At 41.8% G+C, this 20,986-nt stretch overlaps 1 protein-coding gene across 2 annotated transcripts in view; it reads right to left on the bottom strand.

The window, feature by feature from the left end:
- Nucleotides 1–20,986, bottom strand: part of LOC310999419 (mannosyl-oligosaccharide 1,2-alpha-mannosidase IA) — a 194,792-nt gene that overhangs the window by 76,798 nt on the left and 97,008 nt on the right. For both annotated transcript variants that reach the window (XM_083989837.1, XM_083989838.1), the window contains exon 3: nt 9,822–9,937. In XM_083989837.1, coding sequence (XP_083845963.1) covers nt 9,822–9,937 — 116 coding nt within the window. The remainder of the gene's footprint in view (nt 1–9,821; nt 9,938–20,986) is intronic.

Below are 20,986 nucleotides of genomic sequence, written 5' to 3'. Positions count from 1 at the left end.
CCACTGACCTCCTGGAAAATGTTAGTCTAATATACACTAAGGAAAATAGAAGCACTTCAGCCACTGGGACTGTCCCAGGGTGCTCACCACCTAGCTCTGCTAACTTTGTCTGCTGTTTGGTGCTGTGCAGGTTGTAGGATTATTGGAGTTTATGGGAGCTACCTGCTGAAGCTAGAAGCAGCAGGAATGACCCAGTTGTGGGCCATAACACCAAAACAATGAGAAAACAATGAGCTGAGTCACTGTATGGAAGCTGCTGGTCTCCTTGTATTAGATTTCATCAGTATAAATCAAAAGCTTCTCATAGAAACCTCAGCCTCAAGGCCAACAAGCAATAGTCTCGGCATTTTTCACATCCAACATATGTACAGTAGTACATCGATACTACAAGTCTGAGCCAAATGTGCCCTTCTTGTATTAGTCCCATGTCAGCATTTGCTTCTGCCAAATGAGCCTACAGGGACAAAGAGCACGAGTGAAACAAAACGTGTTGGTAAATATCCGTTTTGATAAAAAACACACCCACACAAAATGTCCTTTGCCCTGCACATCCTGAGACAGAATGTCAACTCAGCTCGACCTCAGCCTGGGGGCACGGTGTCCTCACTGAAGCATCTCCCGGCGCCGTGAAGATGGCGCTACTTCTCCTCAGACTGGGAGCGAGTTGGGTCTCGTTACGAGTAGACAGGGGTCTTTAGGGGTCAAAAAACAGCGCTGCAGAGGTAAACAACAACCTTGCTCCAGGTCTCCTTGTTACCAGCTGCTGTCACTTCCAAATTCAAACGCAGACGTACATTCGGAAAAACAACTCATTACGACTCATTAAAAACTGGCTTATTTACAAGATGGGATACATCATTTGGATGAGGATGTCCAAAGAATGTTCGTCAGCCTCAACAATGTGATGATACATCCATATTTAAAGACTCCTCTCCTGAAAAGATGTAATATATTCAGAATATGTTTGTCTGCTTAAAATATTTTAGGAAAACAACCTACACATGCACCTGAAATGATTTGCCTAAGGCGTATGGAAAGTTGAACTCTGTCAACAACTTTTTCTTTGGCAATTACGCTAGAAATAGGTACCAATGCACTTCTTGCGTGTGTGCTGCTGTGTCAGTACACACACACACACACACACACACACACACACACACACACACACACACACACACACACACACACACACACACACACACACACACACACACACGTTGTATATTGTTCAGTAGTTGATGAAACACTGCCGGCAATCTCTCAGATGATTTGATGAAGTTCCTCTCCCAAGTCAACTCGCTCAGCTTTCTCTCCTGTGCGTGTCTTGTGTGAGAATCTGCAAGTAAATAGTGTCTTTGAACTGGCAGCACAAACTGTTTCTGGCCTCTGGGCCCAGGATCCTTTTTAAGGTGGAACAGATTAACAGCAACAACAATAAGCAAAGTATCTGCGCTCGTTCTACAAAAAAGTCAATAACATCTTGATTATAACAGCGCTGATATAAATGCACTTGAGCTATTTTCAATCTAAATGCTTTATGCTGCCGGAGAGATGATTTGAATGTAATAAAATTGAGACCTCAAGCTCATGCAGTTAGTCTGTGCTGCATACAGACGCTTTGCATTGACAGAGGAAACTTCAGGGAGATCTGAGGGATTGTGTTTTTGTTCCAGCATGTTTCGGGGAGATATGTGCTTCTCTCTGTGCACAGCTTCCACTGCCATTTCTAGAAAATATTCTGCATCACTGCTGCTATAACGCCCCTGCTGTGCTTTTCTTCACATTTCAGACCACAACACCACATGTGGGCAAAACAATAACCCAAAACAAATAGGGCCAAGAATTTAAACCAGGTTAGCAGCTCTGCCAGGCTGGATTTCATAAGCTACACTATGCTGCTAACATGCTGATGTTATACTTATCTCAATCATGGTCACCATACTAGTACAACTGGAGGTGGAGGGGCATTACTTTGCAGATAAACCAAAAAACAAAGTGAAGTTTTGGCTCGATGGTGGCGCTGTACTTTATGGGACCATAAAAGTCATTACAATTCAACCCTGAGGGAAACATGAGTCTCTCCAGGATTGACTGGACAGGACTCCACCTACAGCCATCAGAAGGTGAAGGGGCTGAATGGGAAACTGTATTTTTCAACCAATTTCTGTTCAGTGCATTTCTGTCTTTCTTTTTTAATCTTCTTTGATAACACCAACATGTTAATGTTGTCCTGAGTGTTTTCTCTGTTTCCTAAAATACATTTGATTGATTTATTAGTCTCATGCATCAGTATTTCAATGGTCTTCGGATTTGGGCAGGTACTGGTAAGAAAAACTTGTCCGTAGTTACAATAACTGCAATATTTCACAGCTTCCTTGCTAAGAATCAATCAGTCTGACATTCCCTCCTAGGTTCCTGCCTCCTTGTGTGAAGGTGCACTCAGATCCACTAATGATTCAAGCAATTTGCGCAATTGTGAGTCTGAGAAGGAGCTGGTTGCAACATTATCCTTGAATAACTGACTTTTGTGACCTGAGACCAGCATGCAGGATACAGGACTGGGCAGTAGTTTTCTCCTACTTAAGCAGATTGGGTATATCATTACCACAGGCTCCATGCACTAGAGTCCACCTATTACCGGTTTACTGATGACCCTTCGGCAGAGCCACAGACCTTACATGACCCAGAAATTCATCCTGGTGAACCACGTATGTGGAGTGCCAAGACACACATTGTGTATGCTGAGTGCTTGAAGTACCTGGCAGACAAGTTCTGTCAGTTTAACAATTTCCAGCAAAAAGGCAAGGGATAAATATGTGGGGGTGCAGTCCAATCTTTGAAGTGGACATCAAAGGGAGGGACTCTGCAAGTGCCTGCAAGTGCAAGTGACTTCTTTATTTTAACAATAAACTCATTTTTTGACAAACTCTAACTGGAAAATATAATGCAAATATTTGTTTTTACAAACCATTTGTGATTGCTACTGCAGGTCTGTGCTGGGTGACACTGTGTTGCAGTGGGTTTCTCAGCCTACAGTAAAATACTGACTGCTGCTGGTCATTTTTAATGTTCAGCCAAAAAGTTCAGCCTCATGCTGGTGCTACAGGAAAAGCCAGGGGATGTGAAGTCATTAGGATTCATCATGTGCAAACAATGTATGTCTACATAATCTTGTATCAATCCATTTATCAGATGATGAGATATTTTACTAGATAAGTGATTGAAACTCTGACCTGCTTTGTGGCACCAGATGAAAAATTTGGGGCTCATTTAAGTCTGGAGGATTAATCTGTTGGCCACTCTGGATATCTGCATAAATTCCTTGGCGATACTTTAAACAGCTGCTGGGATATTTCATTTTGGGCCAAAGTGGTGGACAGACCAACTGACATCACCAGAGACACGCTTTTAGTGTGATTAAAAACAGTTTACAGCTGGAAAAAAAAAGCTTTTAACAGGAGCAAAGTTTTGCAAAGCACTTACATTAAAACAGAGGTCATTATATTACACAACGCACCTAATGCCTAAATATCCCATGGTTCCATGGTGTTATGTCTTGGCTGTGGGTGACCACACAATTGTACTGATGGCACCTCCTACATATTTTATGACACTGTCGCCCTTGCAGGCTAGACCGCCTCTGACACTGTGCTTCACAAATAACGGTGAGGTCCATTCACTCCCACTCAGCTGCTTAGCAACACTTTAGCTTACACATGCCAACATCTGCACCCCCCAAACTCCTCAAGGGTGGGAAAATGCAGCGTGCGCTACAACAGTAAAACACACTTGTTTTCTTCGGTCACCCACGAGACTTCACACTCACTTAAGTGTCATTTGAGATGTGGAATTACAGGCCTGAATGTGCTAATTATCCAGTCATTTTGCTGTCCTGGTTTGGCTCTTGAGATTTTCTCTGCGGTGTATGAAGAGTTATTGCCAGCCCATTTTAGCGAGTTACGCTTAAGAGGTTCCATGGGAATCATCAACAAACACACAGGGGGACGCTTTAATCTATGCACAGAAACAATTGCAATGTCAAAGTAGATTAGATTTTAGTGAGAAAAACAAAACGTGCACACTTCAGCCTGGGTAAGACTGTTAAACGTGACAGGACTCTGTTCACATTAGACTATTTACAGGATGAAACTAAATAAGCTGCACTAGCTACTAGATAGCCTAAAGTCAGCCTGCAGGCTTATTCTATCACATGAAAGACCAACAAATAAATGTTAAGGTTTCATCTTCAAAAATGAACAGGAACAAAGCCTTTGAGTCCTGTGGTACATCTGTACTGCAGCCTACAGCCTGAACCTCTCAGTGTCATCAGGTTCAACTACTGTATAAATTCACATTACACACCAGAAGACAAGTCTGCCCATTCAGCACTGACTAATCACCAGAATATGATGATGGTGCTTGTAAAAACAAAGAAAATATATAATGTAACACTCCAAAATTTTACATAATCAATCACAATTTGTGTAGGTTTACCTCTTTTGTTAAACCAGCAGTCCATGTATTGAGCTGGAGACCACAAAAACACTGAGAAAAGCAGCAATTATTCTGATATAAACCTTCACATTTACAGTATTCAGTGACCATCAAAACAGCTGGAAACTAATTTTCTGTCAATCAACCAATAAATTAAGTAATTCAATTATTACACTTTTTAAATTACACTTTCAGCACCAAAGCTTGTGCAAACTGCTGTGTTATGAACAAGCCCCAGGTGTCTCTCTATGTCCTACTAAAGAGACTTTTTACAGCTGCCAGAATATCACACAGACAGTAATTAATCAATAAGTCTAGTGGAGTCAATGAGCACAGGACCCCTCTTCATAACTAATACAACTGCAATAGCATTAGTTTAGTTATCAAAGTAGTGACTTTGGAAATCTATTGGACACGTCATCAAGTCAATAAACCGATCGTAGATCTCTTCTTTCTTCCTTCTCGGTTTTACACCCTGATAACAGATCCGGCCAAGTCTACACACTCGTACCTAGCAGGGAATGAAAAGAAAGGAGATGAAAGCCCTAAAAGACAGAATGACAAATGAGAGATGAGAGAGAAGTGCTGAAGCAGACGCTAACTGATATGAACAGAGCAAAAATAACAGAAGAGTAGAAGAAGAGGAGGGGGGTGGAGGTCTAGAGGTATAATAAAATGTAGGGGGCGACATGAGGGAATACGTTCTAATCTTAAAGCCTTCATGTATCACTCTTCATTACTCTCTTGAAATGAGGATAGCTGTGATGACCTACTCAAGGACAATTACCTGACCACAAGTTAAACATCAGTACTGTCCAAAGTGTTGATTGAAGATATACATATCCATGTATATCCGAGCCCTTGCCTTACTCCTAACATGTGACAATGCCGATTTCTTATTCAAGCTTCATGTGACAACTGCTCGTAGAAAAACATGGCAAAAGCTAAGGCTGAGACACTGTGGAGCTTCTTTTGTCTTGATAATTGGCTCCAGCTTGTCTGCAGAACTGCTTATCTGCACCTACTGTACATCAGGAACGTGTTGTTTGTTTCAAAGTCATAAGGTCAAGATGCATTTCAAAGAATTTAATTTGTTCGGTTGGCATGGAGTTTTGAAATCCGTTCTTTCTACCTTACGTTAAAAAAAACCCTCAGTTGAAATCTGAAAGTGGCAAATTCAGCAACTGAGGAACAGAAGGAACTTATTCTGTAAAAACTGCACACAATGAGCAGCAGCTGATGTCCAAGCCCACTGGTAGGAGAGGGGACAAGACTGAAACATGTTGCCAATGTTGTCACATCTGTAATAGTGCAACGCTGTCCTCATCTGTCTGCCTGAGTTTCAAAGAACGCCTGTCACTGTACAGTATGTGGAGCTCTGGATGACAGACAGGCCTGAACAGATTAATCTAACAAGCTGCCTTACAGCATGAATGGCTGTGTCTGGTGACACTGTAATGTAATTAAGAACAATGTGTGTATGAAGAGCTGCATGTGCACGTGTCTCTGCTCCGTTGTCCATATGCTACTGTACCTTTGCATACAATAAATATATAGAACATATTATGACAAGAAGCTTGACACTGTTGCTATAGGCCTTCCTGACACACAGCAGATTCCCTAACTTGAGAAGAAAATAAGAAAAGTTGGCAAAACAGTGAATGACCAGATGGATATGAAACAGCATCCTCTACCAGGTGCTGCTTCTTTCCTCTGTGTCCACAATAAATGCATTATGAGTTTGTTAATTTCATAATAATGGACTGCCACAGACAGGATATCTTCTGCACATTAAGCATTAACTAAGACATCAGTGGATGAAAAATAACTCAATAAAAAATAATGATAATTTAGAGGAACTGAAACTTCTGCAATACACTAATAATCACCTCAGTTTTCTTACGAAGTACGTTGATGAAATAAAAGACATCAGAAAATGTCCTTGGGCTCTTGGCAGGCCTGGTGAACCAACCCCTAGTGTATCTGACTGATATTGAGCCAGTCGGTTACTTTCTCTGCAGCAGCCTTCTATGACACATAAATGTTTGCCAGGTACTCAGTTATTTGAGATTTAAAAACACCACTTTTCTGTGCAAAGAACATGTTCAGGTAACTGTGTGTATGTGTGCGCGCGTGTGTGTTTCTGAGTTAACAAAGCCTTAGCTCAGCCCCCCATCTCTCCCCTTTTCACAACGTTCAACCTCGACTCCATTTACCAAGCAGCTGAAAAAGAGTCCCATCAAATACATAAATGTGCACAGAAGAATTCTGATGAATTACAAAACCATGGCAGATTTTTTCCCCCACAGCAGATGACAGACTCTAACCACAGCTCTTGCTCAGAACATGTAAATTATTTGCCTTTAAATGATCAAAATATTTGGAGAGCGTATAAATTGGCACTAATAAGTCAGGTCTAATTGACTCATTTTAGATGGAGGCGCTGAGTGATGGGTTTGCCTCCCCCCACCCCCGACCCCTCTCCCTCCCCCTCCAGAATCCACTGATGAAGGCATAAGGGAGTGAGGCTGATGGATTGTGGCAGATCACACCCGTGACAAAGTGCAGTGTGAAGTGTAAATCTGCGTTTGTTGTCTTTATGATTGGTGACCGGCGACCGCCTGGCTGTTTGTCACCGGCTGCCATAACCAGCTCTCTGATGCCCACCGCAGCCGGCCGCCACTGCTCCTCTCACAGCTAATCGTCATCTGCATCCAGCAGGATAGACTGGCCGCAGGGAGACAGAAGAAATGTATGTGTGTGTGTGTGTGTGTGTGTGTGTGTGTGTGTGTGTGTGTGTGTGTGTGTGTGTGTGTGGGGTGGGGGTGGGGGGGTGAGTTTAATTGTTTTTAATATGTTTATGTGGTTAGAAAACCAGAAGCCCCACAAATGTAAATGGTTGTTTAATTGTTAAGACTAGAATCAGTTTAGGTCAGGAGTTAGAGTCAGGGATTCACTTGACTTTAGACATTATGTCAGTGACAGGTCTCCATGACTTGTGTGTGTGTACAGTAACATACTTTTATTCATGTCTGCCTCTCATTCATTGTATAATATAATTACTGCCTCACAGATGTATGCCTGCACCTTCAGGACTGCATAATAGCAAGCAGTGTGACATTATGATGTCACAAAAGAATTGACCTTTGCATAATATTTCATCATTTGATCATTTAGACTTTTCGATTCAAGTGTGTCACGATTAGCATACAGTACAAACTCTTGAGTTATAAGCACAAACGTGTTTTGTGAGGTCACAGTACCCTTGACCTTAGACCTTTGAAATCTGATCAGCTCTTCCTTTCAACTAAATATGTAGAAATTTCCTGAAGGTATTCATGGGAATGAGACAGACAGAGTGTAGCGGCCATCAGAGTCAGTTATACTATTTAAGTTCATTTAAATGAATTACTAATAATTTTGAGTTAAAAACACGAATAATTTATGTTTTAAATAAGGGAATACATTGTTTTGTTAATTCATATGGATGTACAGTAAGTATGTTTAAAAAAGGAACTGTATATTGTTTACATAGCGGAACCAATGTTCGCCAGCTTCAGTGGTGTCAGGTTGTTTTGCTGCTTGCTCATGATGAGGCCGAAATGAAAGAAGCAGATGAAAGAAGAATTAAGTTTCCTTAACTCCGTTTATTTAATTGTGTTTATTTATATACAGTATTATTATTATTGTTTATATTGTGCTTTGTAACTCGCTCTGTATTACACAAATCTAATTTTATGTTTATGTTTTTCATTGTTTATTTGCACTACCAACTCACTGACCACCTTGTTTATTGCACTACAGACTGACCACCTTAATCCACCTGCCACTTTACTTATCTATGTTTGTACTTGTACGTGTTCTCTGTTGTATTATGTCATTGCCCAGTTCTTGTTGCTGTCTTTCTTATGTGTGTACAAGTGAGCGCATAAACCGGAGTCAAATTCCTTGTATGTCTGTACGTACTTGGCAAATAAATCTGATTCTGATTCTGATTCTGATGTTTTTATTCAGTTCTTATGACATTTTCCTCGGCGTGTTGCATGAGAAATAAATGCCTGTGACTTGAAGAGAATGCCTTGTGTCATTATTGACATAACGGGAGTTATACAGAGGGAGAGGACAACCTGAAAACATGAAGCCTGTGGCTACATCTGTCATCAGCGCAGAGGCAGAGAAAGTGAAGGACTTTCTTTCATGTGTGGGTGAAATTAACACTCTCTGTGCATTTTGTTTATGACCTCAAAACTGCCACAGATCAAGATGGTGCTGAGATAAAAGCACATAATAAACACACTGCTGCTGTGTTTTAGCCCTTTCTATAAACTGGGGCTGCTCCCCAGTGGAATAAATGAGTGCATGCACAACTGGCTGCTTGACTTTACTGTATCTATTCCCACACAATTCAGATGCGCTGGGGGCATCATGTGCACAACGCCGCACGTGTCACATGGAGTCAGGAGTTGTTTTCTTAGCAAGAAACTTTGAAATAAACAAGTTGTTTTTTTAATGCTAAGTGAAGCAAATTTTGTCAGCAAACAAAACATCCCCAAGTTGACACATGTGACACCCTGTCATAACAAGCTGTGAAGAGGTTTAATTATTGCCTAGAATCTACGGTAGGATGCTGACAGCCATTGTGACACATTTGAGCTTGTAAACTTGATTTAATTACGCACCATTCTGTAAACCATGTTTGATTAGAGCTGGCTCAGGAATGACCTTTCATTCACAAAGCTGCAGACAAACTGGCCCAAACTTGACTGTTTGCAGGAAACCACACAAAGACCTGTGCTGTCTCTTGTCAACCTCCATTCAATCCCAACATGATATCAGAGCTGGTGCCCCTCAGTGGCTCCAGACCTCATCATTACAGACTCAGTGAAAGGGCAAAGGCCTCTTTTCTTTTGCCTCTTCTCTCCCTCAGTTTTTCCATCAGAAACATCCCTTGGACAGCTTCTGTCTCTTTTATTTATCACATTTTCTGCCCCGCAGAGACCTTTCAGAGAGGCAGGGAATCCCGTCAGCCTGTAACACGGCGTGGACAGTGGCCACACAGGGAGCCTTTGATTCCTTCTGGAATGTCTTCAGCTTTGGAAAACCGTCCAACTCGGTGGACACAATGTCGGTGTTCAAGCACAAAAGTACAGCTTAAATCAATCCAGCATGCGCAGCCACTGCTGAAAACTTCATTATGTAAATGTAGTCAGAGTGTGGCTGAGCCTGCCGGTGTGTCGGTGGCTGCGCATGAGTTAATTGAGGTTTTAAAGTGAGTTACAGACTGAACAGTAAATCAAAACAGTGTCCAGTTAGACAAAGTGCCTTACTGAGTTTAGGTCCAGACTGGTCTGCACCCACTCCTTGGCGTCGTTGTACTCGTCCGTCAGTCCCATTATATACAGAGTGTCCAGTGAGTCAATGATGGATGCTCCTCTCAGGCCCCCTGCAAAATACATGACAGCATTGAGTTAGTGCCAGGTCAAACAGAGACACATCACTCAGGAGAAAATACACTCTTCAGTTCAAAACACCTAAAGTTGTTTATGAACACATTATAATATGGTTGTAAACAAATAAAAAGACATTCAACTGGTGAAGTAAACATGTGTTATGTGAGTAATCTTCATGTGACACGTCTGTCACATTGAAAAAAAACATACACATATATGATTTTAGGTTTATGTGCCTTTTATACACTTGAATATGCATGTAGGCTTATTTAAATTTCAATGTCACACATACACGCCACCTTTCAGAATTTTTCACCCGTGTTTATTAGACACTAATGGTTTATCTCATAAAGCAATCAGTGTTTATGTTAACTGTATAATTGTATGATTACCAACCATTTAAGAGTTATTGTTACATTTTGAACTACATTATGGTGTTTTATTAATTATTTAGTAACTCTTCACTAACAACTTATAACACTAAATGATGAACAATGATGAAAATAGGTGATTTTAACAGAAAATCCAAAGTTTAAGAGGAAACTATGACAAATGTTGTGCTGTATTTGTTGTGACAGTGCAACAAGGTGACATTTAACAGTATCTCAGCAAAGGAAGCCATACAGATTTTTTGCCCTTCTAAATGCTAGAACCACATTTGTGTCCACATCAAATTTGTCAAAGAGTTTTTAATAAGATTTGATAAAGAGAAGAAAGGAAAGAGTGCAGTGACTAACAGGTTGTTATGTAAATCGTCTTCTTGGAAGGTAGATAAACGCTGAGATTTAACCCCAAACCTTTAATGTTTTGATTAGCAACAGTGACTTGACAGTATCTGGGATAAAAAAAAAAAGCAAAACATAAAAGTCCCTCACATGCTGAGCCTCTGTAATTGCTGCAGTGATGTTGAATGATAATACTAAAGCGGCTTTGTGTGGCTAGGATGAAAAGCATCTCCCCTCTGAGATTAAAAGCATCAACTAAAAAGCATCAGCCAGTGCAACATGAAAGTCAAGTCATTTAGGAATCAACCAGGAAAGGGGAAAAAAGAACGGATGCATTGATTATACCAAACATTTAGCAGCTGTTCCTGCATTACATTCACTGTATGAGCTCCCATTGTAACTGCCAGTGTGTGTGTGTGTGTCTTTAGGAATCTCATTTTAAGTCATTCATTTCTTTTCACAAACTAAATGAGAAATGCTAAGGGGCGTTTCTTCCGCCCTGGTGGCCTTCTGAGAGATTGCACAGCTTATTTTCATTCTTATATGACCAAATATTATGCAAATGCGGCTGAATTTCACAGAGACAGCTCGGCACAAATGAAAAATAAACATTATCTGTAATGAATTACTGTAAAAGGGCAAATTATAGTTTGGAAGTTTAATAACAATGAGCTGTGACTAAATAGGCTGAATCGTGCTGCTCGGGGGCTCACGTTGCAGATTACTTGGGAAAAAAATGCAATCGTGTGGAAACTGACCTGGTTAAATGAGAAAAGTGATGAAAAGTCTTTGTGTTCATCCCTGAGAAGAACTTAGCTTACAGTAGATGGCTGGATTGATCTGATGCAACCACACAGCAACGTGGCACATCAAAGTCTGGAGTTTTTATCAGGAATTATTGTTAAAGCTCCCAAATATGCACATGATAACCAGACCTTTGGGGCAACAAAACACAAACTGGGGAAATGATACTAGTTTCTTTTCCCATTTTTTTTTCAGGTTCCCCATCCTTGCGGTTTGTTATTTTGTTGATATCATTTTTTTTTTGTCACCAGAGAATTGTGACAAACGCTGCAATTTCCCTGAACTGTGCAGAGGTTTTCTGACTTTTGGAGTAATGTCCCGATAGTTTTAGAGATGTCCAGTATAATCCTAATTTGCCATCATCAATTAGCCTGTGAATCCAGCAGTCCACATCCCTAAGAGACTATGTATTATAATTCGTAGCGAGATATACAAAGAAAATGAGCAAATCCTCACATTATAGAAGTGAGAAATAGCAAATGTCTGGTATTTTTGCTTTGTGCTTTGGAAATGAAAATGAAACACACACACACAGGACAGGCCCCATTTAGGATAAACCACTCCTTTATTTAATCCCTCAGGGGATAATTCAAAGGTGACATTTTAGATTCTAAGAGCAGACTTCAAACTCGCTTACTGTCAACAGGTTTGTTGTCATCCTCTCAAGGATTTTCATTCTTAATCAGTATCCACTGGACAAACCAGGCAGAAAATGAAACTTTCACCACCGCTGACCTTTAACGTCATCTCCATAGCTTTATGGATTATCTGATGAGGTCAGTCTCACTGCCAAAGGCCAGTGGGACATGGGATCAATGACTTTGCTTGACTGAATGATGGGCACCATATGCTTTGGTTATAAATCCAGAACTATTTATAGCATCAGAGGTAGAGAGACAAGGATTTAAGCTTTCTGTGTCTTGGAAAACAATCGTGACGCTAAATCCATGCCACGGCTGTGACTGTGACTGCTCAGTTCAAATAAACCACATATTTCCAGTGTTTCATCTCATCTGCCATGTGCCTGCTGGCAATTCACCTCCTCCTGTCAGAGAGAGGGCAGCGTTAGCCTGGAGCAAGACACATGTAGTCCACATAACTCCACGGTACCATCTGCCGAGGTTGCTAGCCGTGTTCTAGTACATATGTCGTGTCACATGTATGCTGGTGTACTGTATCAGGAAGACTTCCTGCCTCTTCTTCTGTTACAGAGGAAAGAAATCCAGCACATTTTCAGATGTAACTCAAACTTCAACTCCATTATGTGGCAGGGGACTCTTTTTTTAAGTTTGCTTACTGAGAAGCCTTATCTCCATTCAATGACGAATAGCGATGGCGACAACTGAGAGGAGGGGTGTAATCAGATATCTAATGCCCTCCGGTTATCCAAACCCAGAGGTAGCTCTCTGTGGCTGTGAGGCAAGGCAGGAGAGTGTGGAAAATTCCTATTGAAAACAGCGCCAAAGCTGAGATGATTGATTGACTCTGAGGACAGACGGAGCAGATCAATCCATCATGGTATACTCTTCGGCTTTCATGGTCTTAGACCCTATTTATTTCTGTAGCCCTCTGCGACAAATAGCAGGAGCCCTGAGGGACTCTCTAAAGGCAGGGGCAATAGTTGTGTTTTTAATGTGTATTATTATAAAAAAAAACGATAATGCACTGACATTCACAACAGCACATAACATTTCTCAATTTGGTTTATTATTGTAGTCATTATAATGTCATCAGTGCATTTAGCATAATATTTAATGCCTGATAAAATAAACAACAAACAAAACCTTTATTACAGACTGAGGAGGCATGAGATGATGACTTAATCAACCACAAATTTTAGAGTGATATCACATGGCTAAAGTATACAAGAAGACAAGTCTAGCAGCAACTTCCAAAGAATCCCGATCTGATTTTAAGAGCTTTACTTTTTTAATTTAGTACTTTACTTTAAGGCTGCAACAAATAACCCTGGATATAATCTGTTCAATTTTTGTCAACTTCGTCAGTCAGCTGTTCAGTCTATAAAATATCAAAGCAAATCTGTCATGTCAAGAGATTGTACATTTCATACCACTAAAACAAAGACAGGGTCCAATAAGCTAAAGAGCTGTAACCAGATATCGCAGAGTAAAAACTTGGGTTCGGAGAAAAGGAGCAAAGAGAAAACATTAATCATCCATTACCGATCAATATATTTCCTAACCTCTGTTAAACATGAGCCGTTACACTCATTCCACAAAATTACATTCCTGCCGCTCAAAGTGCTTCAGCATCCTCGTCTCCCTTGAGCGCCAGTATTAAAAGGTAGAAATTAAGTGTACACATGTGCATGCCGTAAGTGTGTACAAGAATGCGGGTGTGTGTGTGTGTGTGTGTGTGAGTAGGCCAGCAAAGTACATGAGAAGCCATTAGGGAGACATTGGCCAGTGGATGTTCATTCATCATGGCTGTCACTGGCCAGTCAGTGTCGGTCGGAGGGGGGGGGGGGGGGGGGGGCTACATTAGACAGCCAGGGTCCATGTGATCAATCACTCACTGCAGCCCGTTTGTGTATCATGATATTATAGGCCTCGCCCTCTTTTCCTCTCAACACACACACACACACACACAACTGAGATATATATATATATATATATATATATATAGTATATCAGAAAAATGATTCCTTTATTTAATCCCACGGGGGACTTGAGGCAACATTTCCGCTCTAATTTCATTTAACCAGCACACAGTGAGTGTACATTATGCATGCAAAAATATGTGCAGAAAATGTATGCGATGTTCATGGTACATTCCATTGACCACGTACACTAGAAGTGCACTTTAGTTAACCAGAAGAATAAATAATCAGTTTTCAGAGATGGACTGCTTTAATGCACCCGTGGGGAAACTGGAGTTAAATCAGAGCTATGAATCTCTCATTTCAGCTTGTTTCTCGTGGCACAAACAGACAAAGGAATGAAATATTAAAGACGTGGTCAATAGGTCATCTTGTTAACGTCACCAAAGTGAAGATAACTGATGCAGACGCCGGGATTGATGCTAATTACGCCGCCCGTGTTGCCATTGGTTGCCTGTATCCAATTATCAATCGCCAGGGCAATGAGCATCTTGTTAGCGCTAATGCTACCTGGCACCAGAGAGACGGGGTTAGCGAGCCGCTGTGCCTGTGTGACATTAATGATATCTAGCTGTTTGCTATGCGGGGCACACGGTTAGCGCGGCAGATAAGGTGCATGAGGGAGATGACAGCGCAGGTGAGTGGATGGAGCAGCGACGGAGCAACGGTGAGGAAGAAGGGCCGTGAGTTTAGAGGGAGCAGGATTAAGTCGAGTTACTGAGCTGAGTACGAGAAAGGTGGTGGAGACGAGGGGAGTGAGAAATGTCATGTTCATTAATCATGATGGATTTTGCTGAATACTATACCAACGCCGTGAATAAGTCTCCCTAAAGAGCAGACGGCAGATCCGTCAGGAAATATCAATAATGGGTGAGAAGGGATGATCGAGCGGATGTACTCTAACTAATGATGCATTTCATAAAAAAAATAAAAAAAAAGCAAACAGCTCATGTCAGCCAGGTTTTAAGGTTATAGATAAATCCACCTACAGTACCAACACAGCCGCAGGCCCGGAGCCTTTATTTTTGTATTAGAAAGTGACTTTAGTTTAGTTTGATCGACAACTTCTTTATCTGAGTCGACACACTTGCGTTGTTTCCCATTTTAGTTACGTTCGATCACATCTGGGTCTGTGTTGCTTCTCCACAGAAACTGGGCAGTAACAGACGCCACCAGTGACGCAGCTGAACTTAACACTGAGAGAAGAGATCTCTGGGCTCATCACACAGCACCAGTGGTTTCAGGAATTGCCCACTGACGACACATGTTGACATTTATAACTCTCGTCTTGTCTGTTTAAAGCAAAATGAGTAGTGAAACTCCACAAGTCTGCGTAGGGAAGAGGTTGGAGGGTTTGGCTCAACAAACCGCGGCCCACAGATAGAGGTTTGTTTCCTGCTGACTGTCACTGCTGGTTTCTTGTAATCATGACCACAGTCATTTCCCCAATTCTACCCAAGGGGTTATTATCATAAACATGCTGTACTGTGATTTTTTTTAAGGTAGTGCTTCAAACCCACACCACAATGCTTTTATAACCTTGTATAACAGACAAACTATATATTTTAACCCAACTCCTTCCCTTTCCTTAAAGCCCCAGTGTGTAACTTATTTGGCTTTTTATTAGCAAAAATCAAATATTGCTTTCATAAATACATATTTCACTGAAGTCGAATCACTCCCGCATACAAATGAAAGCTTTCTCGTACCTTAGAATGAGTTGTTATAAGTCGTTACAAATATACAAGGGGGGGGCGCACCGAACCGAGGCTGCCATGTTGCATCGCCATTTTTTACGTTGAGTGGCAGCGTGACCATAGGTAACCACGGAAACTCACCGGAGCTGTCGGCTCGGGGAGAAAGTTTTCCAGGTAAAACTGTCACCACTGTGTAGTGTGAGGAAGGACGGAGGCACTGATGTTGCATTCAGGTGCCGTCGGCAAACCAACCGGATGTAAAAACGTGGGTCAGGTAAACAATACGACATCACCATGACAACATATTGTCACGCCTGTATCGTTTTGCCTCGTGCTGGCGGACCACTTGTTTACATAGACGCTTGTTTATCCTGTTACATGCAGCGTCTGTTGTCTGTCTGACATCTGCCCGATTTCACGTGAACGCAACATCACAAATACGTTCCGATATGCAACCGCACCGCTAGATGGGGGGAATTCCTACATACTGGGGCTTTAAAAAAAACAAAAAAAACCAGGTTGTTTTTGTGCATAAAACGTAGCCAAACATTCATCATTTAGAAAGTGTGATTTGTTTTGGACCAATTTGGAAATTTAAGACAAATGATGTTGATGCAGATAGAGATGTCAGATCAGTCTGGAGGTAGAAATCATATATTTAGTTGTTAAATGAATAGGTAATTGCTGGAAAAATCAACCTCTATGACAGATGAAGGTGGCCTGTGTCAATGTGGACATTAATCAGTCTCACAATCACAAAGTGTAGGTTAATAATGCGAGTTTCCACAGCAGTAATCGAGGCTTGTTTGCTTTCGGTTTCCACCCCAATATGTTCACACAGAGTCTTCCCCAACAAACCCAAAGTCTTTCAGACTGCAGGGCACAAACAGCTTGGCCGTCATCCAAAGATAAGCCAGCAGAAACCGACAGTGCCATATCAGAGGGAACTTGTGCTAAGACCTTCCTCTGCAGCAGCAAATATAAGATCCTTACTCCCAGATCCTATCCTGCCCTTGATACAAGATGTAAGCGAAGAGAAACTAATCCCACTGATTATCATTGTAAATGCTTTCCTACCAGTTACTTCACAGTACAAGGGTGCATACATGGGGCTCATTAGACATGATTAGACATGTTCAATTGAATCTCATCACTCAATACTGCACATTTGTTCTCTTTACACTGGACAAATTGTGCTTCCAACGCAGCTCACATCCACCAGTCGGATGTCGAGAGGATTGAATCTCAAGTGAGACCGCAAACACGGCGCACAGTTACCAAGAGTGCAATGAATTCTGATAGATTTGCTAACAAATCCCTCATCGCCTGGTCCCGAAACCTTACTTCAGACAAGAATAAGAGGCGTGTTTGAAGAGGGAAGGTGTCAGCTGCGGGGACAGAGCTGTTTGGAGAGGTCTGTTTACCGAGACGAATTGTTTGAATCATAAGGCGAAGGAAAGCTGACCCCGCCTGAAGGAATATGCAGAGCTGTTGTTGCGTGCGAGACATTGATGTAGCACCCGTTCGTTGGGAGAGGAGCAGCGGAAGATGAAGGGGGGTGGGACGTCTCAGAAAAGAACCCAGCTGTCAGTGAAGAAAAACCACAGCAGATAGCTGCAGCACTAATGACCCGTAACCTGCTATAAACCCATACAGTATCAGGTTTGTCAACGAAGAATTATGACTTCTAATATATTTAAATCCCCACTTAACTCTAATGCGAGTCAGAATTACAGAAAACAGCTATTTGGAGTATTCAAGAATCCATTTATAATTCCTGTCCTCCATCTCTGTGATTTTAATCTGTTAAACATAATTGTACAAGGTAAGCCTTGAAATCTGAGGTTTAAGGTTCATTCTTGAGCTTTGAGACAGAACATTCCACCATTCAGTAACTTTTCCATCCATCTATTTATGTTTTTTTAGTTTTCTGTTCTATTCTTCACTAGTGCCTAATGTGTAGAAATGCGTTGATTATAATTTGGCGGCCGACTGTTGTTTGAAAAAGAACATTTTGTACATTCTGTCTCTGAAAGACAAAGTTGACTCCCTCTGCACTCTCTGCATACATCTGTGTGACTGCAGCGCTGCTATGGCTACCAGTAGTCCGCATATAAAACTCCTCTTCAGCATGTGTGCACAAACACAACGACAACAAAAAAAAACATCACGACTCCACACTCGGTCCTCATAACCACAGGGACAAAATTACAGGCAATGACTCTTGATTGTGTCCCGTCTCACCCCACACATCCCGCTGTCCCTCCATTTCCACCAATATGGTAATCACACAGTTTAACTGCCCCAGAAAAGGACTCGCATCTAATGGCTTTCGGTATCTTTCAGTGTGGTGCCACTCTCTTGGAAAGACAAAGGGAAGGACAGAGGACTGATAGATCAAGGCACATTAGAGCCAGAGTCAAAATAAATTTGCTCCATTATGAGGTCTGCCGAGGAGGAGGCAAACTGAGCCAGAAGCATTAGCTGGAATCACAAGTCACGACAGCAGGGATCCTTTATTTTAAAGCATATCAGTGTTCAGTCTCACCAGGCAGCTGATGAATACTTGTCAGAGGGAGACCGCATCAATCTCCCCTTGATGTCTGAGCTAATGTAATGTACTGTATCTATTCTTGAGTTGATGATTTGAAGATTTATATGAAAAATTAGCAAAGACCTCCAGTTTTCCAGTACTGGTATCTTTGAGATAAGTGCAGCACGAACTGCTATGAATGTTTTCACGACTGTTTTCGGATCCATTACGGTTAATTTGATGACAATAAGCACTTGTGCTGAAGGAAACAGGTGGGACAGAATGTGGTGGCAGATGCTCCGTCTCCTGGGTGACGTGTTGCTTGTTCACATCCCCAAGGTTGAATCTTGTTAGTGTTGTGGTGGAGATCCTCTTGGTGAACCACTGAGTTACGCTGCATTCACATGGAATCAGACAGATGGACGACAGCCACTGGACGGAATGAGAAAAGCAAACAAGCGGTCCGATGGAAGGGCAAAAGGATACACATGACAATATGTTGCTATGGTGCTATGGTCGTATTGCGTACATATTCTTGTGTTAAACTTAAGGTTATTCTCATAGCTACGTAAAACTCTGATTCCTATAGACATTGTACTGTATTGCAACCTGAAAATTATGTTAAATTCCCGGTTGTGAATACTGTAACGGTAAAAGAGTTCAAATATTCTATCTTTGGATGGCATCGCCGCTCACCGTTGCCGTCGATGGTATTCTCTGCCAGCCTCGCCCACATTTGCCTTCCTTCTCTCGTCCACTAAAATTACATCCGGTCTGCCGTCTGCCTGATTCCATGTGAATGCAGCATTAGTCTTTTGGGGTGAAGTCCTGATCTGCTTTGCCCTCTCCACCAAGTAGCTGATCTGGCACAGATGTTCCCCAGTCAGGAACTGGTGCTTAAATACAGGCGCTCTTCCCTGAGAGCTGCTTAGTGCTCCTCTGATATTATAAAGGTAGTGATATTCTTTTTTTATATTGTTTTTAGGGGTGCACCGAATGGCATTTTTTTGGCCGAAGCCGAATACCGAATAAAATCAAAACGCTTGGCCGAATAACCGAATAATACCGAATACCGAAAGTGGTTATAAAGTTTTTAAATAAAATATTTTTTTAAACTTAATTTTCAAAGAAAGTAAATGTTTATTGACTATTCTGACAGTTTTGAATATTCCAGTTGCCGTTGCTCATCAAAAAAGCACAACAAGTTATATAAAGTTTTTCATTTATATCGGCCAATTGTGAGTGCTGAAAGATCTATGCAAGTACATTCCAAAAAAACCCAAGTGTCTTTTCAAACAGTGGTTCCTAACCTTTCTTGGTCAGATTTTTTTTAATTCATCAATTAGGCTGCTAGACATTTCAGGCGACCTCATTTGAATTTCAGGCGACCCCACGTGGGGTCCCGACCCCAAGGTTGGGAAACACTGTTTTAAAAGACGTCGGCCACGGACGGAGTTGGCGACATGCTGGGACAAGGAACTTTCGTTTTAACTGCTGCAGTCGTCTCTCCCTCTCGTACTCAGCATGTTGTTGTTTGGTTTTTAAATGATTAATTAAAAGGCGCGTTCCTACAGGAACGGTCCCCTCACTCAGTCCTCTCAGTGGCCGTGTCTCTGCCGCAGACAGGACGCACCGGGCTCTTGGAGCGACGTGCAACGGTGTGCGCGGTCGCTGTGCAGCTTCCCCCCACTGCTCTTGTTGCTGTTGTTTTTGTAACAGTAGGAGTCACTTACTAATAAAGCTCCATGGGGTTTAAGCTGCCGTTTCCATCGTCGCGCGATCGCGTATTTATCAGACTTTTTTTTTTTTTTTTTTTAATATTCGGCCTTGCTTTGCACTCATTCCACCGAAGGCCGAATGATGCTTTTTTTGCAATATTCGGCCGAATATATTCGGTTACCGAATAATCGGTGCACCCCTAATTGTTTTATTATCATTAATTGGTGTCGCCCAGTGTTTTGCTGTTGTTCCTTCACCAATTATGAACAAAATCTCTTATTTAAACCCTGTTTCTCTGTCTCACTTCTGTTTTGCCCGTTCTCCTACTTTCATTATTACTTCCCTGTGCCCCTAGACAGTATGGGGGATGTGACAGTTGAGTAAGTGTGTAGGAAATGTGTTTGGAGCGGGACATCAGCACAGTCTTTGAACTCTGAATGTTAGACTCAGTGGAAATAACAAAACAGCAGCTGCTGAGAGTTGGACCGTTTCATGTGCGAGTCAGGAAGCAGAGCCATGAGTTTCAAAGAAGAGGCCACCACGCGTAGTGATTGTTGTTTTCACAGTCAGGAAATGGGAGGTTTGATACATGAAAACTGGCTTCAACGAGGATTATCAATAAACTGCCAAAGTGTCAAAGACTAATCAGCCAATCAACACCATCACACACATTAATCTAATCAGAGACAAAAAAGAAAATGCACACTGTCCAGACATGATTAGAGAGGCTCCAGACTTTGAGCGCTACACACGTCAATCTAATTGCAGCAATCTAATTTGCCACTCTGGGAGAGCGTGGCGTGTCAGTGCAGCAGCCCTGTCTGATATGACAGCCTCTCAGATGAGATTACACACCGCACACAGTGTTATTGAACCCCTCGCCTCCTCCATCTCCCAAAAGCCTCTCTCTTGCATTGATCAACAGACACGCGAGCGCAGTAGGA

The sequence above is a fragment of the Trachurus trachurus genome, assembly GCF_905171665.1.
Source record: "Trachurus trachurus genome assembly, chromosome: 16".
Classification (NCBI taxonomy): domain Eukaryota; kingdom Metazoa; phylum Chordata; class Actinopteri; order Carangiformes; family Carangidae; genus Trachurus; species Trachurus trachurus.
The sequence above is the reverse complement of the archived record's forward strand: the minus strand, read 5'-3'. Positions and strand labels throughout refer to the sequence as shown.